Source organism: Motacilla alba, chromosome 4A, assembly GCF_015832195.1.
Source record: "Motacilla alba alba isolate MOTALB_02 chromosome 4A, Motacilla_alba_V1.0_pri, whole genome shotgun sequence".
NCBI classification, from domain to species: Eukaryota; Metazoa; Chordata; class Aves; order Passeriformes; family Motacillidae; genus Motacilla; species Motacilla alba.
In genome coordinates this window covers 44,046-70,985 of record NC_052045.1, presented here as the reverse complement: position 1 = coordinate 70,985, position 26,940 = coordinate 44,046, and the positions used below count along the sequence as shown (strand labels likewise).

Below are 26,940 nucleotides of genomic sequence, written 5' to 3'. Positions count from 1 at the left end.
GCACATTAACACATGTGGTTAATAAACTGAAGCCCCTGTGCACCAAATATTATGGTATCTTTTACTGAGGAAAAAAACAAATATGTCATCCTGAAACTAATCAGCAGAGACTTGTTCTGTTCATGAGTTTGTTTATTAAAAAGGTAGTATAAAACACAACCCCTTTAAGAAACAAATCGAAGACAAACAAAGGATATTCTCAGATGCTGTCACAAGTCTAGACATTATTCAAATAGCATTTGCTTTGTAATGTTGCTTTTTTAAAGGATAAATGAAAATGATTAATTTATTGAAAGAAAATCACCTGTCAGAAAAAATTCTGAGTCTACTAACTGAAAAGTTTAATCTAACAATATACTTTTCATACTTTTCCTATTACAGAATCAGCAAAAAACCAGTTTCCTGCAAAAGATCTCATAATTCTATAAATATTTTACAGAACTTTCAGAATATTCTGACAGTAAGATGTCAAGCTACAATGAGCACTACAATACACACAAGTCAAATCAACACAAATACACAACTCACAGAATTTATTTACCATACTGCAGTATGTTTTCTCAAACGCAGAAATAAAAATAGGAATTCAAAATAATCCAACTAAAATCTATAGGAATGTATTTTTTTTTTTTTTAAATTTGGTTTGGTTTAGTTTCAAGAATTCCGGGTATGAATATTGATGAAAGGCAAGTTTGGGTTTCTATGAAGCATCCAACACCTTCAAGTTTTCTTAAGTGAATTAAGCTAATTATTTGTAACTGTTAATAGGTTAACCTTAACTGAGTAACATGTAGGACATGTTTTAGCTAAAATGCACACTGCATTTAACATACTAAAGATTTTAAGTGAATTGCAATCCTTATACAAAACCTAAGCTGTACAAGGGACTGAAATTCAATTTAAAAAATTTTAAAAAGCCAGCAGGAAAAACAGATTAACATTTTAATACAAAATGAAACTAATTCTCTCTTTACACCAGTATACGAACATTTGAGAACTTGCAAAAAAAGAAAAAAACCTTCTAAAAAGCCTTCCATTTTGAGGCTTTTTGTCTCCAAGTGTCTACCTTGGCCATGCTCCTCCAGCCACATCATGTCTGGTGAATACCTGTAACTCCATAAAAACTCCTTCCCAGCAAACCACTGAACAGTATTTGATTTTAAAGCAAATTACTTTATCCTGAAGCTAAGCAATTATTTTGAATGGTTCAGAAAGTGATTCTGCCAAATTATGCTGAAGGATTAATTAATAATCTGTAGTATTGTATTTAAGTGGCTTTACATCCATTTTATTACACTGAAAATTGGTAGAAACATCTATTCCTCTAGTTCAAAACTGAGCAAAAATAATTATCCACAATTTGTTTCAGCCGGCTGCTAGTTATCATTTCCAACATATACAGAGGAAAGGAGACGGGTTCTCTTAAAATGAACCTCTCACCAGAAGCACAGGGATGGAGGAACATGCAGTATACTTGAACACTGGAATGGGACCTAAAAAAAAACCTTAGAAACTGAGCAAAAAGGTTTTTTTTTCCACTTCTAATGAGCAAGGAAAGTAAACAGAAAACACTTTTAATTAAAGAAAAAATAAAGTGAGAATTCCTTTAGGGTTTTAATTTCTTACCAATTTGTGTATGATGCTGATCACTAAGAAAAACATGTAAGTTAAAAAGCAACTCTGCTTGTTCAGATTTGTTAAAATTTCTCATTAAACATTACTGTTCTATACTACAAGACTTTCATAATCATAGTTCAAAATAGCTATTTTAACTTCTGTGAAAATTCTTGATTTTTGTTCAGACTGATTTATACAAATTTCATAAATTCAAAATAACTTCATAAGTAATTTCAAAAAGGAAAATATCTAAAGAATTTGGTTTTAATGAAAATCTGCTGAAAAGAGTCACAGCTGCATTAACCTCTCCTTGGACTACTAAATGCCTCAATAACTTAAAGAACAGTTTATAAAAATATATTTTTTACATTTTACTGGGGAAAATGGAGGTAGACAAAAGGAAAATACAAGTTTGAGCAGAATTCCACACTTGAGAACAATATATTTGCATGGAAAAGAGCTTTTATTACTTAAGAATCCTAGTTAATAGGAAAGCCAGTAAAGCATTTGGTCTCAGTCTCTGTTGGTGCTCTACTTTAGTGTGAGGTCTAAAGGAGAAGGTGAAAGGACTAAGAGCACATTGAACTTCTGCACAAAGCCAGTCAAATTTGCACATCAACTGGAGAGAGGAACATACAGCACATACAGCAATTCCTTATTTTTCAAAGTCTTATTTCAAACACTAACACTAACCTTGTTCTCCATATCTGATACCATGATAAGACTTCATAGAACTCTACAAGTTTTACACAGATTTCCACAAGTTTCCCTACATCAGTTGTAATTCCACTGTAAAACAAGTGACTTAACTGTGTAGTGTAACACAACTGGGCTCCCTTAAAAAAAAAACAAAAAACAACCAAAAACCCAAACAAAACACAAGAGTAAGAGATCTAAAGCCTGGAGTCTAGAAGCTGGAAGGAAAAAAGGAGCACTGAAAGCAATACTCACCACACTAAACTACACTCCTCATATGCAAACACTTCCAGCTCTCAAAGGTCTGTGGTGCTTCTTACCAATAAAAATAACTAAGGCAGAACCAACGCAATGCAGAAATGCATCTGAATACACCACTACGTGCAGCTACTAACCAGGCAGTGTTCCAGATTCCCTGAATTCTTCAAACACCTGCTTTACTGAAACACACAATCCACACACTTGGAAAGATGAGAAAATGGACTTTTTTAGCTGGCAAGAGCAACATCTCTTCTTTCCAATGCAACTTAAAATGGGAAATTTGTCCTATCAGCCTATTATGAGCCCCCAGACTTTTAACCCCTAAATTCAATTATGACAGCTATTTTTGTCACAAAAGAAGTAACTTATAACCACAATGGCAAGTGTTAACTTAGATGCTCTTGTTGGCATAGCCACCCACATATATTGACTATATATCAAAAAAGACCCCAACAAAATAAACAGACAACCACATAGAATTGAGAAAAAAATCTGTATGGTAATCTCAGAGCACAAGGTCTGAAAATAACATTTTCAGAGTATTCTGATTACCTCATGATGGAAACACAGCATCTATAGTTTCTTGCAATCCAATATGAATTAAAGAAATTAAAAGGATCCTCCTTGCAATTGTGTACTGGTAACCATCCATATAAACAGCATGCTATGAATTTTTAATTGTTTAGTGCCTAAATCCATGTTCTTCTATCCTTACTTATCAAAACAGTGGAATTCTAAATTAAGAATGACTATGCCCAAAACAGCTCCCCCCAGTTATTTTTGAAAGTCTGCCACTTATTAAAATATCTTAAGTTTTAATATCTTCTAAGTCCTTGCTTTTGGAAATATTTGGAAGAGGACTAGCACTTGCTTTTTCCATATAAGAGCATTATTTGAAAGCACATTTTAAAGTATTCTAACTTTTGCACAATAAATTGCAGTTTGAGCTGCCGAAAGCATTTAAATTTTATGAAATATGGAAGATCCTCCCCGCTGTGAAGAGCATACAGAACATACAGCTAAATGGAAATGTTGAGGAGAACTCACATTCATCATGCTAATATAGTTAACAAAAAACCCTTACTCCAATATAAAAGCAAGAACTAATAAAGCCACCAAAAAATCAAAAGCCTATTTTGATACCTACTGCATACAGGCCCCGAGAGTGTAAAACCAATGTTATTATGGCCTAGAATACGTGGTGTTCATGAACTTCTAGTCTCCTTGAGACAATTCCAGCCTCTAACATCAGAGGAACTAAACAGGGGAAGGAAAGTTCATTTGTTGAATGCTGTGATTTAATAACCTCTCTTCACTCAGTTTGCCTTAGGGTTGCAACAGCAACACTGTCTGCCACTTTCTTTAAGCTTGTGACCTGATACTACTCATCTGCCACCTAATACATACCAATACATCCAATGCATTCACCCTATCTGGATCACGGCACATGTTCCATAAAATGATCCAACATACCAGGACACAAGTTACTGAAATACTGAGATCCAAGGGAGCTTAACAGGAAAATTAACAGTACAATCCACAAATCTTGTAAAAGCTTTGCATTACATAAGTTACATATAGTTACATAAACTTAGGGACTGGAACATATTTAACACTCACATCATGAAACACTGACAAGCATAGTTAGAACAAAAGAAGCCTGATGAGTTTTACTGTGTTCTTGAAAACTTGAGTTACTTCACCTGAACAGCCAATTAATACAAACTTGTAGAACCCCATTGAACACTGTTTTCAATTAAAACTTCAGAGCACACAGTTGATGACATTCTAATACACCTATATTTGTATGAATATTGCCTGCAGTCACTCTGAAGAAAGGGATACACTCAAACATCACCCTAAAAATCATGCTTTCATAAAGCATTAAAGATGTTATGTATCAGCTTCACCATCACTGCCTGCAAGGCTGCTGTCTGTGGATGGAGCTCCATCTTCGTTTATACCCCCACCATTATTCTCCCTCTTATGAGTTTCATCATTTGCATCCTCCTTAGGTGTGTCATTAACCTCTGGAGGTTGTTTCCCTTCGGGCATTTTAACACTACTTGATGCAGAATCCGAATCAGATATAGTTTGCTGCTCCTTTGCATCAGGATCCCCTAAAAATGACTCCCACACCTTGAGCCTTTCTTCCCTTTCTCTTGCAGTCTCCTCCACCTGTTAAAGAAGTGTTTATGCACATCATTAGAGTCGTTCTTGTCACAATGAGTATTTCCACAGATGAAATTAAACAAATATTTCTATTACAGAAATATCTCAATGCTGACTGTGAACTAATGATCTGTCTAGCCAGTGGCTAATCCTCTGAGTTGACATTTTCAGTACTCAAACAGCTCCTCTAATTTTTTGCTAAATTGAATAATTGAGAATGATTTTTGGAAACATCCTATAGCTTTTGAAAAGAAGCAAGATAACACAGGCATGGGCAGGGGAAGGGTATGGGGACAGGAATGCCAAGGACTCCTAGAATTCAGATTTACTGTTTGGAAGACATATTGGATAAAACAGAACCACAAAAAGCTACCTGATAATCCGTTACACCATCCCATGTTTCAGCACTGAGCTGACGGCCACCAAACCACCTTCCATTTAGAGTCAGCTTGCACAAATCAGCTTCTGTTGCTTCTTTAAATGACACAGAAGCAACACCATCAGGATGCCTCTGTAAGGACAGGCAACTTGCATTTAATAATATTCTAACTAATGCATTCATTCCAATACCTTTTTATTGTCTTATAAAAACAAACAATCGGGATATAGCTCCATTCTGATCATACATAATCATGTTTGCAACCGTTCAGTTTTCAAGTTTCTATACATTGTACTATTAGCACACAGAACAATTTTTGAACACAGAAAACAAAAACTATTTCAGCTAGCTTAGCTACAAATAATGTATCCATACACTTTCAAACTAGCTCTTCTCCTGGGAAGAGCTAGTTTCCTTTACATAGGCTGAAATATACAGGTGCTCAGACATTAAGTTCCAAAAGTTTTAAAGCACTGAAAGAATAGGTCAAGTTTCCATGAAGTAAACACACCCAAATGAATGCTCCACTCATATTTAGGGCACCCTAAACGTTTTGCACAATACATCAATTCTGCCAACACAACATATAAAAATACCTACATCAAATATGAGAACCTTTTTTACTTGACCAAACTTTTCACACTCTGTCCGCAGATCTTCTCTTATCTCATTTAGCACTAGAGGGTCCTCCTACAAAGCAATTACACAGCTTTAATTAAACACAAGCACTCACTTCTCTCAGCTCTATTTTAACTCCATCAACAGCGGTACACATCTGTCTATCTGTTAAAAGTCCATAAATTAAGTGCTATTATGCTGCATTTTCAAAGCCACCTATGAGTTGGCAGACAGTTCTCCTCTGAATTTAATAAATACTACTTGTAAATAAAGCTATTTTGTGTTCATTTCTCCATTCTAACTATTACTGTTGTTTACTCCTCTCTCCATCCCAGAAAAGAGTATTGCCAGATATACAGGTTTTTCAGACAGTGAAAAACCCCGACTTGAAAAATACATTCTTATCAAACATTTTCTCCTTGCTTTTGGAGAGAGATGAATGAATTTAAAGCAGAGGTTTGGCAGAGGAGAAGACCCCACCCAAACAACAATTTAATTTTGTTTAGTTTTGTTTTCATCCGCTTAGAATTTTGCTACAATTTGTATGACAAAGTTGAGACATGTTAACCTCTAACAGCACAATCTACAGAAGCAAACTGCTTCTTCCTACCTCAAAGTCCTTGGGGTGAAACATATTCCTGATAATAACGATGCGCTCATGCCGCATTCGAGTTGCCCCATCTTTCTTCTCCGGCCTCCAGTCCAGCTGTCTAATGAAATGAAGCAACAGTAAGCAGATATTGTTGCGGCTCTCTTCAGTTTCTACAAGTATTTGTTGAAAAAAAAAACCAACATTAATTCCGCATTTCTTGCAATATATTGACATATATTTTGACACAAAGAGTTATTCTTCTAAAAAACACAGTAATTACACAGGTGTACTACTCTTACAAAGCATTTGAGGTTTTAAGGTACTTAAAGGCTCATAGAGGGAATATAAATAATTTTTCAAAGTAAAGTATTTTTTAAAACACTGAGAAAATATTTATGAAGTATTAATTCCTTCCTAATATCAACTCGGATAAAGGAACCAGCTGTTTTCAAGTGCAATTAAAATGTCAGTATTTTACCATTTTTTGCTAACTTATTCTGGAAAAAAGGAGATCCACTATTCCCCTAGGTAAAATTTAATTGCTTTTATTTAAAAAAACATGTAAGAACACATCAACTCTTACACGGGTATTACTACAAGATGTATTTCGTTCCCCGGTGTAGACCAACCAACACAAATTAGTCACATAACCGAGCGCATCTGTTCTAGGACTTCGCCTTCTCACAGCAAATCTTATTTCTCATAGAAAGGCCCACTTCATATCCTATTACAAAAACCCCCACATGTTTACTTACACTTTTAAATCTCAAGATCATACACTGGGGTGGGGAAATCTTAAGTTTCTTCTTGTACCTGCTACTTTAGCTGAAGAAAACTTGGATTTCCAAAGAGAGTAGTTATACCAGTAAATTCAACTCTTCAACTCAAAAGCAACACAGACCTTTTAGTCACACAAATTGCTGTCAAATGCAATTTCATAATTTTCATACACCCGCGTACACACTGGAGACTTGTTACAGCAAGAACCATCAGTGTATTTTTTGGGCAGATATATTTCTGGCTTTAATTGATAAGGTATCAAGAAGCCTTGCTCCCCTTAACTATTTCTGCATTACTATTTACAATGCTTAGTGAATGTTGCTTTCATTGAAATATCAAAAATATTCAGAGTTTTTTCTTCTTTAATCTGCATCTTCTTGGTTCCAAAAGGCAGAAGAACAATTTCTAAGAGACAAAATGAATCAAGGTACAACTCAAAACCCAGTATATTTTGTAACAGAAAGAGACATCTGGGGAACTCTACAGAGATAATTTAGTATTTGCTCCTAACAGCAAGCACTTCTTGCCCTTTGCAACTACTGCAGAATGGCACTAAATATATGTGAGCAGCCAGAGTGTTATGACCTTCCAACAGTAAGCCCAGATATTGTGACAGGACTTGCATGCTCTCATCCACTGAAGAGGAAGAGAGTCTTACTTCCCCAGAGTTGTAATATTTTCTTCTACATCTGAAGGCACCATTACTCCCTGTGTATTGATTTAATATGCAAATCACAAAGAAGTTCATCATATAAACACTTAATTTAGGAGTTAGCTCCCTTCAAACGTGCAATAGTTAAGCTATTTCACTGTCAGGTAAGATTTTAACCTTTGCAAAACTTAGCACTGTATTTGAAAGAAAGCACCGCTTTACTAATAGCACATAGAAGTCAAGCAATATTTTACTGAAATAAAAAATACAAACTTCTGCTGCTGTGACAACTTCTTCTTGTAGTCTTTACATTTCTTCTTCTTTTTGCTTGCATCATACTCCCCCTTCAGTTGGAACTTTGCAACTTCAACATGCAATTTATAGCCTCGGATTTCTGCTTCATCCAGAAGCCTCAAAGCAAGTTGAACTGATTCTCTCTATTTGAAGATAAAACACAGCACAAACTTTAAAGCACATGGCAAAATCAAATTGTATTCCAAGAACATGTCATTAAGTATACTGTGCTAAGAATCAAGTCCCCGTTCCTGACAACCATAATGCTGTCTTCTGATGCACAGCTGGCACTGTTTTCTTGATCAAAACCCAGTATTTCTTCACTCCTGTTGTAATTGATTAATACTTCCAAAAACAGCTGCATATATTTCATTCAAATATGTCATAGACACAAATCTGCAATATCTAAGCAAGCTGATGAACTTAAAAGCAAGAATAAAAGGGTTTCAGGGGACTGATTTCCTATAAAACTTGTATCACTTTTCCAAGAACAGCAGATGTTGAGACTTAGGTAATTTTTAATGTTTTCCTAAAAGTCCTTTAGAGTAAAGACAGTGTTTATGCTTGTGCACTCCACTGTCCTAACTACTACAATCACAAAAATAGCACAGACTACAAGCCATTTGATTTAGTACTACCTGGTGCTTCTCGCAGAACTAAAGCTGGCTGCACTTGCCATCACCAACTTTCCAAATGATTCACAAGTGCAACACGTAAGGAAATAGTATTGCGGCCTAAACTTTTAAAGCTTAATAAAGAATGAAAGCACACTTCTGAACCAAGCCAGCTCTCAATTAAAAGTTGTAAACACAGGACTATAGTATGTTTCTTCCTGGCTCATTATTTCTCTATTTTTGGTTACACAGAGGCATATTTTCAAAGTAAAAGGTGAAAATCCTCCCATTTCAGCCCATCACCTCGGGCACCCAAGACAGGAGTGTGCAAAGACACGTTCAGCAGGTATTATGGCCATTTCCAGGCCGAGAGTGAGGTGAGGTTGGATAAGAGGAAACAAATGAGCTAAGTGGGCATTTCTGAGTAAATCGTTAAAACGGACGCCTATATTCCAAATTGTGCTTTAGATTTTCAAGAATCTTATTAATGTGATTCTGAAACAATGGCCATATGTGCCTTCAGAGGGATGGAAAAGTGCATTTCAGCACACCACTAACCTTCAGATAACAACAGAGGCCATCTCCTTTAAGATTTCCTTCCTTATCTTTGTACAGTTTGATCTTGTGTTCTTCTGTCTGAGGATCTCGCATGATGATACCACATTTTGACATGACTTGTACAAATTCATCTTTCGTAATGTCTGGAGGTAAACCTGCAAAATAAATTCAAACAGAAGGCTTAAGTATGGTCTATTTTTAAAAAAGCCTCATTAGAACAAATCTTCCCGTAGCGTTTATTTAAACTAAAGATACCAAAAAGGAGAACATTTTACATACACTCCAAGAGACCGCTGCCCTTGGGCCTTACCTTCTAAGCATTACTTCATACTAGTATTCTGAAAATCCTTGTATTTCATAATAAGTGTAATGCACAGAAAAATCTCTGTGCTCCCTAATATGCACACCTAGAGATTTATTGTCACACATCATCAACACTGCAGCAGACACAAAGGCCTCTGCAAATGAAACTCTCCTGCACAAGCTTCAAGTTCCACCGCACTTCTAAGTATCAGAGACGAGAAAAAAACCCCATAAGAGCACAACTTATAAAGAGACAACTGTTTTCTTCACTCACAAACTCAATACAAAGAGTAGCTGCTAATGTATAAAGATTTTAAGAACTGAACTCTGAATTGAGGATAAGAAAAACACCAAAACGGATGAGAAAATTATGTGGATGTCCATGCTAGTTTGGCCTGCATGAAGATTTTGGAATCTTTTTGAAAATGATTGTGGAAATGCAAGTATGTGGACTCCTGCGACTGCTCACAACCACCAAATGTACCTAAGTATATGCATCTAAAGATAGCACCCCACCATCCAAAAGAGGTAGAGAAACACTGCAATAAATAAGTGCACAGATAGTTTCCTTTGAGCTTTCACATTACTTTCTTACTCTGTTCCCAACATTTTTTTACTGTTTCCGCCTCCTTACCTAGTAATTATTTATTAGAGCAAATTAAAATTATAGATTAAGTGATGCATATAGTTGATCCGCTGTCTCATCATAAACCTGTCATTATCCTGTGCCTTAAAAGCCTGCAGAAACTGTTTTTCTTATAGAAGAATAAATTAGTGACTTGGCTGATACAGCTCAGAGAAAATCCCATTTAACAGATAAAAGCACAGAATCCATCCATTCTACTTCTTTCCTACATCTGCAATTTAAAGGTCACAAAGACACTACTCAGTCAGGAATATAACATTAAGCAGCTTGCAAGTGACAGATTGAATAGATAATATTAGAGACATACATGAGTCTCTTTTGCCATCTTTAGCTCAAAGTAGATAAATAAACACTATTACTTACCTGTCACATAAACATTTGTGTTCCTGTCTTCTTCAACATGAAACCACCCTAAATACAAGAGTTTAATTCAGTTATGGTAACACATTAAACATGGGAGCATAAACGTTTATATTCCATCAGATTTGTAATAATTTTTGCTTGCTCACAGAGAAATTCTGAACATGCCTTGCTTTTTTTCCTCTGGTATACAGATTCAGGAGGACACCTATGAAGTACCACACAATTTTAGAACCATTCTGCAAATTACCAGCACAACCTTATCTTTGCTGAACCAGATAACAATCAACTGCCAGTTTTCCCTCAGTACAATACAGGTCACAGCCTACGCAGAGGAAAGGGCTTTGTCACTTACCTGGCTCTAGCTTCCTTTTTTCCAATTTTTGTTTTGGATCTGTTTGTTTTTGTCCTGTCTCATTTGCTGATGGATGTGTTCCTGATTTCTTAGAACTTACTGGTTGCTTACTTTCAGTGGCTGTACCAGAAACAGATGAAGTATCTGTCTCATCTGCATGGAAGCCATAGTTGGCATGATAGGTTGCCAGGAAATCTTCTGTTATCTGAAAAGAAATTAGGAAAATTAATATAACATTTCAAAGAAGTATAAATACAGGTTTGTATTTTAAAGTTAGTAATGTGATGGTCATTTTCTGATCTGGCAACATAGAAAATAAAAATATTTTAAAACTTTTTAAATGATCTTTGCAAAGCCACACACACAACAAGAACAATCAGTTCAGTCATTACCTGAATTAGACCAAAACACAAATTCCATACATATGCATATATAGTTTTTACACAAACATTTCACGGGTTCTGCCATTTTTCAAACAAAGCTTTTTGCTTCCCATGAGAGTTGGATCTGCCTGAAGGATGGAAACCAAGTGCTCCAGGCCATGGTGAAGTGTTAAACTGATACTGATGGTAAGCCAACAACTTATCCACAGATGATGAATGACTGACATTTTCAGGCATCTGCCTTTTCATGGAATCATTTCCAGAGATGACATATATTTGTGTTAACAGGCAGTAAATATTGCACTTAACCAGAGATGTTAACACATTGCTTCTAGGGCAATAGGCTTTACATTATATCCTACAAATAGATAGAGAGAGACTATATTTGGATAAAATAGAAGATTAGCCAATGTCTATGCTTTAGAGATCAAAATAAAAGAAAAAAACCACAAATCACACACAGTATTTCCAGCCACTGGCAATCCCAGGCAAAGAGATACATCATAGCTGCTTTTGTTCGCATCCCCACATTATGAAGTAATTTCTGAAGTTGCACACTCTGAAATATTTTTTCTCAAAACTGAGCCTTAACCTTTGAAAATCTTATCTGACTCTGACCTTTGCTAAACTTGCTTCATTTGTATTTAAAAGGAAACAAAACTTTGTGCAATTAAGCTACGGTAAGAGAGCAATTTCAAGTGTCAGTGATGAAAATGTAATCTCTTATCTTCCATAGTAATTTGAAGCTTGATGTTTGAACTCTAAAATTTCATTATGACAAATCAGAAATGCAAAATTGACAGTAACAGGCTTGTCAAGAATAATGCAAGATGCCATGGAGTCCCATAACTTCAAAGGTTAACACAAAATAACTCTTAGGCTAAACAAGATTTGCCACACACCTCAACGAAGAATGTAAACGGCTGCTCTTACAGGTATGACGTAACACAGCATCAAGACAAAGTACAACCATATTCAGTGAAAAAAAGAAGACTCTGCTCTAATCAGGTACATTATCTTTGACATTAGCCATCTTAGTGAATCCTTAGTGCCACGGTTGATGAGATCCAGAGAATTAATAAGCTTCTGTACTTGCTGGTGAACAGCATTATTAATTTTCATCACAGAACCTACTTGTAAATTAGTGATTCAACCTGCAAAAGCATTATTTTTCAGCTTCTGGGGGAACTCCACTCTGTGTAAACCTCCGTTTACTCTTAGCAAATTATCTACCACTATAAAATTTTGCCACTCCATAACAAAGATGTTTTTTGCATAAAACGCTATCATCCTACCATATAACCATTACCACTACTTCACCTTAAAATGTCTTTTTACAAGCACAGAGGAGTTTATACACATATAAAGGCTTTTATTGGAACTCCTGTCATACCTGACGGCACTAGAAACAAATAGTCACGGAACTACTTACAGGGGACTTCAATCCAGTTCTGGTGGAGCACATCACAGAGATCAGTCCTGCCTACACACGCACACAGTCATGCAGTTTGGGGTGATCAAGCTTACAGAAAAAGAAACACAATACTACAGAACATGTGAACGTGTAATTAACTGCTGGTGCCACTGAAATGGAAAGGAATAGAAAAATGAAATGAAGAACAGATACCCTGGGCTTGCAGATGACGGCCAACGTCTGTATTTTCACAACAAGTGATGCAAGCAGCAGATGAATATCACATGTTATTTTGTGCTATGTCTGTGAAGCACTAAAAATGTTGGCATTCATCAATACAGTACCATTGAAATAAAAACAAGTAATAAAAAACACTGCAATTGCTTCTACTAAATATTTTACCGTCTCCAAACTTTTCTAGAGAACGCTGGCAGATAATATCATTCACTTTTTGCACTGCTTTGAAATTTGCTTTAGTGGAAGTTCAGCAGACACTGTATTCCCAAAGCAGAGCAGCAGTGAATCCCAGTCTATAGATAACAATTACTTAGACCAGTCAGAATATTTTCATCTTTTGTCAAGAAACAGACATTAAAAATTTCATTCCTGCCCAAGGAGAAAGAAGTACAGCTTCTGGTTACAACAGCCTCCTCAGTTTATCTGGATAAAAAATTCTGTTAGTAACCACCAGAAAAACTCTATGGCATCCAGCTGGGTAAAGAATCTTTGCACAGCATTGGGGGTCATGGATAGGTCACCAACTTTTATTACACATCATATTCACTAATGAACTTTCCTGCTCCTATTTAACCTGTCCAACCCTTTATGCTATTTCCTCTCCAAGACGGAACAGACAAGAAAAGAAAGCACTTAGGGAAGACAAATGCTACTGACAAGAGACATTTCAAAAGAGAGGTAAGAAGAAGGGGGAGAAATAGGAGCAAAACAAGAAGAACCCTCTTAGAAATTACTGGACTTATTGGATATAGCAACCCACAGGGAGCCAGAAACACTCATTTCTCCACTGTTCCACTTTCTGAGTCTGGATTTTTCACATTTTTACCCCTCCATAAGCCATCTGCTCCACAGACATCTTCCTAGGTTTACAAGCATTCAAACTTGGCACTACAGGCTTCACTCTCACTCAGATTCTCTGTATTGCAATGAATTCACAGTCACAATTAGAACTGGCACATTGTATGCATCAATTAGATGCCATAAAATGTCTTAATATTAAATTAAGTAATTCCCCTCATTCATTGCTATACGATAAGAAAACTACTATTTCACTCACAAATCAGCAGATTGGCTCAACATATTAAATGTTCAGTCACCCCTTGAGGAGCCCTGTTATTATAGCAAGACCATACTTCATAGTTAAAATATTTAACAAAATTTTAAAAAGCTAAAAACCATAACGTATTTCCATGCTGTGGAATGCCACCAAGACAAATATACTTATTTTTCAAGTGCACTTCTAAGATTGGAGAAGATGGAACAACACTTCTCTTATTTAACGTATTTTTCAGATAATAATAAAAGAGACATAACACTACTCTACTTTCATCGAGACTTCGTAACATAGTAATTAATTTCTACACTGCCCACAAAGAGATCAACCACAGCTACTGTGACAGAGATCTAAGCACACCCCAGGCACCTCCGATCAACATCCACAAATATAACCGTGACTTCATCCCAGGCCCGAACAACTCTACAGATTCTCCGCCCAGGCGAACAGCCAACGCGCAGCTCCTCACGGCAGCGCAGCCGGCCAAGGACGGACATGACAGCGTGGTTTTGCCTGTAAAAAGGTATGTTTTGGTGCTGCTGAGACTCGCAGCAGACACGATGTGGGTGACTGCGGACACCTGAGTACCGACGAGATGCGGCATCAACCGCTCCTTCCTCTACCCCTTCCTCGGGGCTGCCCCCGTACCTACCTTGGGGAACCAGGCCTTCTTCTCCAAGTCCCACTCGTAGGCAGCCCCGTCCGCCGGGTCCACGTAGGTAAAGGGGTCGGACTCGCCCTCGCCTTCGCCCTCGGCTGGCTTGGCCTCGTACTGCTGCTGGAGCTGCAGCTGCCGGTAGAACTCCTCGTTTCCATCCTCGCCGCTCATCCTGCCCCGTTCACTGGGCCTCGGACACCAGCGCTCCTGCCGCCGCCGTCTGAGGCACGCCCCTCTCGGTGGCGGCACCTCACGCGGCCGCCGCGACCGTCCCGGGCCCCGGCGCGCACACGGTACCGGAAACACCTCACCAGCCGCCGTACCTTCCGCCTGCCCCGCCCCTTTACCCCGGAGCTGTAGCCAATGAGACGAGCGGTGGGGAGGGGAAGCGCTTCCTGGGGAGGGCGGGCACAGGGGGCGGGGCATGGGCGGGCCCTGAGGGCAGCGCGACCGTCGAGGGACGGGGCGGTTGCCACAGCGGCCCAGCCCCTTTTTCTCTCGCCGTGGTTTTTTTTCCTTTCCCTTCACCTTGGGGTTGCCGCGATGTTTCACCGCAGGCCGGGGCTCCTCATGAAGGCAGCTGCTCCTGCGCACCACACTGCTTTGGGCGAGAAGCTGTACCTTGATCGGCTTTGCATGGAGACTACTCACATGAGAAATAAACGTTTAGGGCACAGAAAGTCCTCCCTGCTGCCTGCTTTTCCTTATTGCACCTACGACAACACTGGATAGTGAAGCGGTTTGCTGCCAGTGGTGCTGTGCAAGGCTGGCTGCCGTTCGGCACTGGAAGTGCACGCATGTCCTACTAGAGGCAAAGGTCCAAAAATAGAAAAATGAGATTGAAGTGGCACTCCAAATGTCAAGAAATCACATTTCTTCTCTCTCCCTTCTTAGCTGAGGCTGTCCTGCGTTTTGTTCCCTTAGGAAAGGGTTGGTACATCGTATTAGTGGGATGAAGTTTGGCTTCAAAACACTCAATTCCTTTTGCGTTGATGAAGTCTGCAATTACTACCCCGTCTGTGGATACTTAAATATTTTAAGTACAAATTTCTCCCAGTTCTTTTAAAAGCTCTTCATCTAGTGCCATCTAGTGGTTTCTACGGTGTAGCCCAGACAGTAGTACATGAAAACTGAATTTTAATTGCTATTGTATTTTAAAGTATTTCTATTTAGAGGATGAAGCAGCACACTCTTCATGTTTGTTTTGCAAACCTTAACCTAGAGTTATAAAACCCCGTGTATCAGTGTACATGTTATAAATGAAAACTGAGCTGAACAGCCCCAGCAAAGCAGGCAGTGGCTGGTTGCCAGGGGCAAAACAATCTTTCCACTCAGAAATAAAAATAATAAACAGAAGTTTTCTGGAAATCAGTATACCAGGAACAAATATAAAGACTGGAACGATAATAAAAGCAAAGACATGTGGTTGTGAAGTCCTGCAGGGAGAGATGAACATCAGCTCCCTGCCTGGGCACCAGGCTGTCGGACAAAATTGCTGAGGATATAAATATAGAGTTCTAGTAACCTTTGCTGTTGCACAAAGAACATCCAGCCTAGTTAATGACATCTTTGATGCTTCAAGAATTTTCTCTAGGCAGGTCTATTGCGGTAGTTGTCCAAAGATTGCTTTTGTGATCCCTTATAAACTTACCACCTGAGGGACATTTGTCTTCACTTTCAAACAGTTACTGGATTTTGGAGTGGAGCATAAGTGGCTTGACATAAACTGTGCTTGCTTATAAAATTTGGAATTGGGTGTATATTTGGAAATCAGATAATCATAACCATGAACTTGTAAGAGAAATATAATTTAAATCTTAAACTGCTTGCTTTAATTTTGCAGGGTTTTTAATGTTTATTACCTGAGTGTTTGCAGTGAGGTCTGTACAGCTTTCCCTGCTGTGCAGATCTGCCTTCAGCAAGGCACTGCATTAGTCCTGGGGAGCAGGAAATCTAAATTTATTCTCAATCCAATGGGAGTGAGAGAGTGCTTCTGCTTCTGCGCCGTGGGGTTAATGCTCAGTAAATCTGCTCTGCACACTTTGATGTAGTTATGAGGACAAACTGCCTCGAGTTCCCTCACACTTCCTTTGCCTAACAGAATGTGTGACAGCAGCAGGTGCGGCACAGCCTCCAATGGTGTCACTGCCATCTGTTACCTCATCCTTTGGTAGAGACACAGTGAACAGTCCAGGGAGACGACTCAGCTGGAAACTCATCCTTTTGTGGGGTCAGTACAACTTTCCTGTCAATCTCACGCTTGAAATTACATAGATCATGGCTGCACAAGCACTGCTGCTGCAAGCTGCATCTTCTGAGGAGAGTGCAAAGAGCTCAAGCATTCCACAGCTCGGACCAGTCCAAGCTGTCAAGAAATGATGTTTTAAATTCTAGCAAAATGTCTCAAAGTAAATATGAAAAGGAGGCATTAGCATGATGATTCTGTATCTGTGTCGGTGTGATACAAGCCAGTTTTGGCTCATCAGAGCTGATTGATGTTCTAAAGATGCAACTGGAATGTTGTTCTAGAGGTACCACCTACTAAAAGTCAGATGAATTGGTTTTCCTAAAGTGTTTTGCTCCCTTTAATAGGGGAACCAGCAATTTGCTGGCTAATCCTTAATTAGGTAGACGCTATTTTCCTGAGCTGCTTTGTTATGTTAAGTCAAGGCAGTGACTAATGACTAAGTACAGACAGGCCTCTTTGAGCTTTTCAGGGGTCTGGAGCCTTTAGCTGTTACACAGATTACTGAGAGTGATGAGGAGTCTTAATGGTAGGAAAAATTACAGAACCAGTACAGATGTACTGAAAATTCAATATCGTGTCCCATGCATGGAAATTCCACGTCACAGTTCACCTTGCACTGAGGGGACCATCCGTGTCGGAGCCAACAACTAAATGCTGATTAAAGCCCATATTACATTTTTAAAGTAACGCTGATTGAAACGTGTAAGTGCTGTAGCTGTGTGTACCTTTGGGTTATTCCTTAATTGTAATATTCTCAGCAGAAACACAGGAGCGTCAACAGGCAGCCCATGTAAAATAAAATTTTATGGGAACAGGAGAGGGAGCTTTAAAATGGCTATAATTGTGTAACTAACTTTTATACCCCAGTCACTCTCACTTTAGCAGTGTTTTGACATAGGTTTCTTAATTATTGTGGATATGGGGGGGGGATTAACTAACTACTGATATTGAAACTGTTGCTAATGTGCACATGTGTACATCTCATTCACAAAACAAACTAAAAAAAAAAGTACGTCCTAGAATTGTATTTACTTTCTCAGTATGACTCCATATGGACAGAACCTTTGAGGGAGTCAGCCTTTCAGTACTTTGTGCCTTTTTTCCTACCTGTTCTTACGCTGTGGACATAAATAGTGAACCCCTAATTATTCATCCCTTTTATTTGCTAGATAATACTCAGTACTTTTGTAAATAGATGGTATTCCCATACGCTCTTATAGAATTACACCTGTATTACTAAGGGGTGAGAGAATCTGGTTTTGGAACACCGAGAAAAGATTGCAAAGGAAACAACGCTTTTCCCCTAAATCCAGTTATGGTAATGTGGAGACCTTTTATGCATAATGATATTGTGGGGAGTCGATGTAATAAATAATATCAGATTGGTTAGACAAAAATATATGTCGACCCATATATCACTCTAGTATATCATGCCATGAAGATCTGAATGTACAGAATTATCAATGCATAAAGTACACAGAATAATTAAATTGTGGCTTGAAATATCGCCAGTCTTTAAACAGAACATGTGCAGAATATAGCAAAACCATCAGTTTTGTAACAAGATATATTCTCAGTAGAAAGACAATCCAGTTAGAGGAGGAGTGACACAAGCAAAAAGTAGCTGCATGCAAACGAAGAGAAATGGTGAATTAGGAAACTGGGTTTTAAGGGTTAAAAGATTTTGCTGTGGGAAATTTGGTCTCTGACAGAGACACATTGTGAAGTCCAGAAACACGTAGATCTGTTTCCCAAAGGCATTACTAAGCTAAAATAGAAAATGCTGTAAGCAACGGTATTGTTGGTGGATATTTCCTTTGTTTAGAATTTCCTATAGTAAGATACAGGAAGATAAATGTAAGTTCTTAAGTGTGTAGGCTTATCTACTTATTTCAGCCTCACCCTGCAGCTCCATGAAGGAAAGAGAGAAGAAGAAAACAGCAGTGCAACATGTTCATATTTGTACATGGCTCTCTTCCAGGCAGTGTGTTACATTGAGGCAAAGAGAGTAAAATAAGGCCTCTGGAGTCTGCTTTGCCATAAATTGTATTTCTGTACGATTGGATTTCCATTTATTTCAGTGATCCTGTCCTGGTGTGCAATTCGTACAATAAAAGGAGGAAACCCTTTGAAAATTAGTGCTTGTAGCCTTGCAGCTTGTAACATGAGTACCATAGTAAAACAAGGCCATGTCTGATGGGATTAAACTGGTCCGTCATTAACTGGTTTATGATGATGACAGGGGCTGTATTGCAATGCCCCTGGGATTTATAGTTCAGCTTTATTTTTCTGATTAGAGCAGGGAACAGAGAGAGTCTGTAAATACATTTTCTCATCTTATAATCAACTTAGTTAATGATGCATGGATTTCCAGCCATATGTTGCTTAGGGGCTCTGTGCAGTTGAAGGGGGGCTACACCTTCAAGGGTTATTTAAAATTGAAGCTTCTGTGACTGACAGACTTATTTTAGTTCATATGTTGCGACTTCTGTTCTACGTTTTAACGCACAAATTCTTCCTTGGAGTAGAAGCCCCTTCATTTAAACAATGGAAAATCTATTGTGTTTTCTATCACCGTCTTCCACAGAACAAAATTTTGGTTCGGGGAACATAAAATTCATAAAAATAAGTGTCACTCCAGTATTTTGTAACATGGGAGGGAGAAGACTTGCCTCCTGTACTTCCTGATGGGAAGGCAGTCCCTGCCAGCAGTGCCGCTGAGCATGGACAGACTGTTCTGATATGACTCTTCAAGCCCAGTCATAAAATCAATGGATTTGAGATTAGAAGGCCTATGGCATTAAGACAGCCTATCTTAATATTAAAAAGGGATACAACCTGAAGAATAGAAAATTAGTATAGTAGAAAAAATCCAGCTCTCCCAGTGTGCTTGAAGATGTGTAGGCCACTTAGATACAACCACATACACTACAGCAGGAGTGGATATGTGCAGGTAAAGGGTCAGTCTGACGCTCTACATTTTTCACTTCAAACTCACCCTAGTCTGGTTTGGTGGATTGGACACACAGTTCCATCTTAGAGAAATCCAGGTTGTGCACTCAAGACCACTTTCGGATTTAAAGTAAGGCAGGAGGGGATGTTTGAGCACTTCAGAAGTGCACCGTAAATTCCAAATAGAACTCTTGATACAGATCCACCCCAATTTATTGATATTAAATCACTGTGACAATAAAAAACTTCTGCACTATTGAGATGTTTTACCCATATATCACAAAGAATTTTACAAGTGTGGTTAAAGGTGATTATAACTTCCTCAGAGAAATTATCTATCACCTGCTCGTTCCCTTGACTTCCTTAGGAACATCCATCTCACTACAAAGCAGTCAGGTCTTACCAAGAATTTCTAAGTCACTGACTGAGCAACAGCTACTGTGGATCTGGCCCATAATGTTTTTTCTTTTTTTACTTTACAGTGCTACAAACCTTAGCCTTCTTTCATTTTAACATTCTTTCTCATGTGTTTACCCATTTTTAACATTCAGGACGAGAAAATAAATAAATCAAAAATGTGCCTGGTTGATCGCGTTGTGACCAAGTGGCTTTGCTTGCTTGCTGCGGATGCAAGTAGTTGTCAGAGGGAGCTCTCAGTAATGACCCAAAAAGCAAGTCACCAGGAACGAAACTATCCTTACAGCCAATTCTTGCACCAACTCTGCTAAGCCCCCTCCTGCCCAGTCCAGGAATTCCAGCTAGGAATCTGTGTCCATGCCTGGGAACATGAGTGATCCCTTTGAACTTGTGCTGGAAGGTTCAGTTGTTGCAGCTTCTTCCCCCACAATTTGATTTCTTTATTCTATATTTTGAAAAATGAGCAACTCCTGATGAACACACTTTCACAGATAGGACACGCCCTGGCACCTCTTTCCAGGATACCAGTTGCAGTGACTTGATAGCAATGACTCAGTTTCTGTCTTCTTCCCACATGGACTAAACACTTTCCTCTTCTTTCGTGATGCTATAATCTGTTAGCAGTGTAACACTGATTTCTGAGCCACGCATGCTGCCTGTGACTGACAGGGCTCTGGTAGGAGAACTGCTCCGGGGAGCACTGGGAGGCTTTGCACAGAATGCTGCCTTGCAGCATGAGATTTGCTTTTTAAAATGTTGCCGGAAACTTTTACTCAGCCAATAAAGAGCAAAAGGGTTGACGCAGGAATTGCTGAAGGCCAAGGCGCGGGAAAAAATAGTTGCTATCAGATGAAAGGTGGAAGCATTGACAGAAGTGTGGTATGTGAAAGAGCGGTACAGGTAGAGGATGTGGTTGGGCAGCCAGCAGAAGGCAAACAGAGCCACAAGCACCAGCACTGTCTTTGCAACTCTCTTGCGGGATTCAATCTACAAGAAAGAAATGCATAGCTGGTATTATTAGCAATTAGTAAAATGTTTGTGTTGTTGGTGCTGATTTGCAAAGCAGTGTAAAAGTCTAAATGCTTGAGTAACCAAAAAATCAAAAAATAAAAATAAAATGAACAAACAAATAAAACCCCAAACCAGAAGACCTAAACCAGAAAATAAATCTATTTCATATTTTTTTAACAAAGCATTCCCAGTGAAGAGCACATTTGTTTTCCATTATACATCATATGACACTCTCATCTAGACTAGGACTTAAAAATACAGTAATAAATGTGTCAGTTCACATGGATGAGGTCCCAGTGTTTAAAATTCAATGTTTTAACTCTTGAATTTACAGGGTCACAATAAAGCATGACAGACCCGTCTCGCCTTAGGAAAGAGTGGACACTCACAAATGATGAGTCATGAGCAGGTGCCCAAGTGCACAGATGAGTTTGGATTCAAATTTGGTACGGGCTAAGTTTGTGGAGCTTTTTACTCCGTTATGAGGTAAAGTTCTGTACTTATGAATTAGTATTTAATCAACACAACAGACTTTGGAAAATTGGAGAGTTTAGTGCTTGATCAGAGCTTACCTGCTTACGGGCATGAGAGTGTTCCTCTGCGGGCATGTTGGATGTACTTTTGTATAACGTTCTGGCGATAAGAAAGTAGTAGACAGAAATGACAGCTAAGGGCACAATATAGAACACTAAGAAGCAAACCAGGGAGTGAGCTTCCTGCAGGATCTTCTCAGATACAGGATAGGGGGCACATGCCTCAAAAGTTACATTTTTCTCAGGATTGCTGAAAGAATACAAATCTGAAAAAACAGCCTCTGGGATAGCAAATATCATGGAGACAATCCAAACACAGCCCGCTTTACAGCAGGTCTTCAGGAGCGCATCTGAAGTCTGCAGTTCCAAGGGTTTAACAATGGCTCTGTACCTAAAATGACCAACATTGCTGTCAGAATAAACACAGAAGTAATGTGAGCACATACTGCAAAATTCTTAAGGCTAAAGGCAGTACTGTTCTTGCTAAACAAAGGGTGCTGGAGTTCTCTTGGAAATGAAAGCAGACACTAGCTCTTTGGAATTAAAAACAAAATGTAAAAATTAATTTCAGGCATGTATTTTAACAGATTGATGGGCAGGAGTTGCCATTAAAACCTTCCTATTTAAAGATGACTTCTAAAGTTTGGATTGGGATCACTAAGGGCAATCATCACTCCTAATTTTATGACACTGCCTTGAAAGATAAAGGAGGGAATTAGTATGCAACATTGATGAAGGTATGAAACAGGTCAACTATTTTATAAATAGATGAAACCAAGCATGTTCACCCCTCCTTTCTTCTGTCTTCCTAAGACCCCTGCTGAGTGCAGTGATCTGACTCAAAATAATGCTCCAGGATTCCTTCTTATTTCAAAAGCAGGAGAGGAATCAACTGCTGTTGATTCAAGCCTGTGATTCTGCAGCATATGGACTGAGTCAGGCATACAAGAAGAATCTGGATTAATCTATAGCTGTGTGATAACCTGTGTGGAAGTGGGACATGGAAAAAGACCAATTTCCATGAAGGCAGACGAAGCACAGGAGACTATATACCCTGCTCCTGAAGGACCAGGGAGTCTTGATAATGCAGAAAGAAGCAGCCCCTCCAGGGGAGCACAAGGCTGGCATGAAAAGAAAGGTGGTGGAAAGGGACCCAGAGGATAAGAAAGCTTAGTTGTATCATTTTGCACAAGCTGAGGATCCGGTCTTTTTCTCCTCTAGGCAAATTAAAATAGAAAGCTGGAAGCTGGCTTGCTATTTATCAAATAAATACCATTTTTTATTGACTTTGAGCTCTTCTAGCATATTGGAACACAACAGTCTGGCATTAAGCCCATGACCGATCTGAGCTTGTTCTGTAAGTTTACGATGTAGTTACTCTGTGAGAATGCAGCGTAGAGTATTTATATAACAGCTACCATGAAGAATTAAATACAGAAGCAAGTGTCTAAACCATAGAATCGGAAGAGAGTTGGGGTTGGAAGGGATCTTTAAAGGTCATCTAGTCATGGTGAATTCTGAATTGACATCCTACAGGACCAAGACTTTGGAGCTACAATAGGCAGTTCAATGTAAACATTAGTTTATCTTCAGCACTAGGTAAAAAACCCTAAAAGAACCCCAAACTAAAACAACAACAACAAAAGCAAAATGTTAGGTAGCATTAGGAAAAAAATGGAGAACAAAAGAGACAATTGTGCAGTTAGCTGCATCCCTGATTCATGCAGCTTTTTATTATCATGTGTTGCTCTGCACACTTTAACTAAAAGAAACACAACCGAAGGATGGATTATGACATGAATAGCCTGGAGACACGAATAGGGATCACTGTCTCTTCCGACACAAGTGCCAGCACCATCAAATGAAGCCATGTGCAGTGCAGAAATAAAAGGAGTTACTTTGTGCAGGCAATGAAAGTCATTGCTAAGCAAGTTCAAGAAAAAGCTGAACAAGTATCCAAAAGAGAAATGCTTTGAGGTTATTAAATAGACAGAAACAACATCTGTTCAGCGTGTTCTGAAGGAATAGGGTTAAAAATGTAGTTGGATAGAGGCTTTTATTCTTCCTACGTGTCTTTCCTTGTCCTTATACCACCACTGCTGGAGGCTAGTATTGGTCTACATGGATCCTTGATTTGACCTTATGCGATTGTTCCTGTGCTGGCTGATTATTTTGGAATACAGTAACAGTACCACTGGTAAAATTCTGGACACATGAACAATTTGCTATTACATACTATTAATCCACAATTGCTGGCTAATAAGATGATCTTTTTTCTCTCTCAATATTAAATTTCATTTTTTGTTTTTCTACTCCTCAATGCTACTGCTGATTAAACTGAAATCTCCTCTTAGTTTTGTTCATTCAAGAAAGAAGTACACAGAAAACAGATTCAGCACTTCCTGACAGCAGTCAGAACACTGATCCCTCCTAGCAATGCTGTTATTACAACCCGAGCTTAATTTCACGACCCCGGGCTAAAATATTTCTGTAAACGACAGAAGAACTACAAGAGAAAAAAAATTATATATATATATATGCACTTCTCAAGGAGAAAATTACATTAGCCATCAAATCATGAGAGTCATTCCTTTGACCCCCAGTCTGTTCTCTGTTTTCTTTTGGCTTTTTATCCCATGTCAGTCTTTCATGTTCTAGGATTTTAAAGCATCCCTGAGGGCATAGGTAAAAGAATTTTCACTCATAATCAGTTTTATTTTTCATCTTCCTTGACTACTTCACTGTACCACTAGATAGCACCAATATACTGTCTTTTTCCCAACTTAAGCCATTTCCTTTTTCTGTGCAATTGAGAAAAACCCTTGTACTGTACCTCAAACTAATAAAAGATCAGAAGAGATAAAGAGTTTTCCTCACCTCACTCCCTTAAAAAGAAGTGCTACAATTTTACTAATATGCATTTTAAAATTACATGGGAGGCTGGTACTTTGGGATTTTTAGTCTATTACAATGTGCTATTTAAGACTGGGCAAAATGATAATATCTGCTATTTTATTAATTTCTAATTTCAAACCTGCAGCATCTCCTGGCACATCAGTTGCACAGACCCACCTGTCAGCACTGAGAACAGTCAGGGTAAACACTGATACTCCAACTGATGTTAACTGGATAAAAGACAGCAGCTTGCACCCAATTCTTCCAAAGAGCCAGGTATCCACAATGTAACGTGTTGCATCTATAGGCACACACGTTAACAAAAGCAGCAGGTCTCCAAACGCCAGACTGGTGATGAAGATGTTTGGAACCGTCTGCATTGATTTAATCTTGAAAAAAACTTTGATGAGTATTGCATTTCCAAGGAGACCCACTGAAATGATCACAGCATATGTAACATAAATTGTGCACAGTATTTCTAATCCTGGAAAGGAGTCTTCGGTCCATTTTTCATTCGTGGTTTCATTATCAGAGCTTGATTTCAGTTCTGTACCATCCACAGATGCACACAAAGTCTGATTAGCTGATTGCAAGTATAATTGAGACATTTCTTTAACTGTTTCTTCTCCCCAGGCAGGACTTCAATTGATAAAAAAAAATGTTTAATATTTAGCTTGCAGCATGTCAGCAGGGTCTATTGAAAGGTGGAGGTTTGTGTCTGAAACTCAGATTCCTGTTGCACATTAACTGCTTTCACCCGCTTCTGGATCTCAAAACATGCCTAGGAGAAATGAACATAGATCTTGTTCTGAACTGGAGAGGAGGAGAATTTTTTTATTGGCTTTTCAGCTAGGAGAACAGAGAGGGAGGAGAAGAAGAGAAAGAGAGTTCCTTTTAAATACATTAGCTGAAATGAGGTGGGATTTTTACTGGAGATATCTGGCAAGTAAATACCATATTGTATCAAAACTGTAACATTAGGGTTTGTATATTACATAGCAAACCTTTATTACTGTTGTTCAAAATTTTCTAAAATGAGAATATAATAAAAACCTGAAATAGTTTTCTCAATAGTATGGGTAAGCAGAGAATATACTAAATTAACACAAAACTCTTCAGTACACATTAATGGCAAATAAAATATATCAGAATACAGTTAGTATTTTCTGACGAAACAATAGAAACAGACTATGCTCTTGTTGCAGTGTGGCAGGGCGGTAGAAATGCTGCAGCCTTCTTTGAGGCGTCTCCTTCAGAAGCCGCTCAGAGCAAGGCCACAAGAACAGCCATTTCAAGTCCATGCACGTGCACACGCCACAGATAGCTCAGCAGAGGAAAGGCAGCAAGGGTCTTTGCATGATATAGTCCAGCAAAGGGTTTATGGCATTCGCCACGCCAAAGGGACCAGAGACAAAAGACCAACCCATGTGCTCTGCACGACTTAAGTGTGGGGTCAGTGACCAATGACCTGAGGGCACAGGGGCGGGCAAAGGGCAGGACCAAGGGCGGCAACCTGTAGAGGGGGATGAGGGATGAACAGTTGGGGTGGGCAGTGTCAGCTGGCCAATTGGGGAGGCAATCTGATGTAAATTGACAGTAGTGCTGCAGAGCATCACGGGTTAAGTCTTCTCTATAAGCCTAGGTGGGAAAACTCTATGATAGAGTCTTCCCTGAGGGCGCGGAGTCAGAGGGCTCCACATGCTCTGATTAGCATTTCTATCGCAGAAATACAGTGACCTTCCAAAAGGCAATATAAAACCAAAATTTATGGCCACAGTACTGGTAACACTTAGGTTTTTTCCCTTGAAACAGTCCCACTGTTTCAATTTATGCCAAAGTATGAAGAAGTTTATAGGTAGTTGCTGGATAGATGCCTGTTATCTTGCCATAACCCATGTATGTTTTGGCTTTGAATGGTACAGCTGATGAGTCTAATCTTATGAGAGAAGATTCCTGATTTCCTGATGCTTTCTCAATCAGACATGTTAGTAGTAGTATGGGTTTTCTTATCTTTAGATAAGTCAACAGTCAAATCTCAAATAATCTCATTATGTGCTCAAATCATCTTACTTTGATGAACTCCTCATTAACTTTTCTGTAAACTGAGGTACAAGAAATGTGGTGCATTGAACTAAATCTCCTAAAATTAAGAAAGCCAAGATCTAATTTCTAAATAGTGGGAGTGGAAAAGAGATCAAAGGACTGAAGCCTTATGCTTTGAAAATTAAGATCAGTCACTGG

General features: G+C 38.7%; 1 protein-coding gene across 3 annotated transcripts; it reads right to left on the bottom strand.

Annotated features, from left to right (window-relative positions):
• Positions 1 to 114: 114 nt before the first annotated feature.
• On the bottom strand, positions 115 to 25,502 carry HTATSF1 (HIV-1 Tat specific factor 1). 3 transcript variants are annotated; one of them, XM_038122669.1, is made up of 9 exons: positions 14,638 to 14,981; positions 10,898 to 11,102; positions 10,546 to 10,593; positions 9,234 to 9,388; positions 8,041 to 8,204; positions 6,354 to 6,453; positions 5,726 to 5,815; positions 5,120 to 5,257; positions 115 to 4,752 (listed from the first exon to the last, which is right to left on the bottom strand). In XM_038122669.1, the coding sequence occupies exons 1-9, from the start codon at positions 14,812 to 14,814 to the stop codon at positions 4,468 to 4,470; spliced, it is 1,362 nt and encodes a 453-aa protein (XP_037978597.1). In that variant the 5' UTR covers positions 14,815 to 14,981; the 3' UTR covers positions 115 to 4,467. The 3 variants fall into 3 exon arrangements, 1 of the variants encoding a protein (XP_037978597.1); XR_005255019.1 differs by lacking the exons at positions 115 to 4,752; positions 5,120 to 5,257; positions 5,726 to 5,815; positions 6,354 to 6,453 and adding exons at positions 21,844 to 22,213; positions 24,877 to 25,502 and having other exon boundaries at positions 8,089 to 8,204; positions 14,638 to 21,247; XR_005255020.1 differs by lacking the exons at positions 115 to 4,752; positions 5,120 to 5,257; positions 5,726 to 5,815; positions 6,354 to 6,453 and adding exons at positions 21,844 to 22,195; positions 24,877 to 25,502 and having other exon boundaries at positions 8,089 to 8,204; positions 14,638 to 21,247.
• Between the last annotated feature and the right edge of the window lie 1,438 nt (positions 25,503 to 26,940).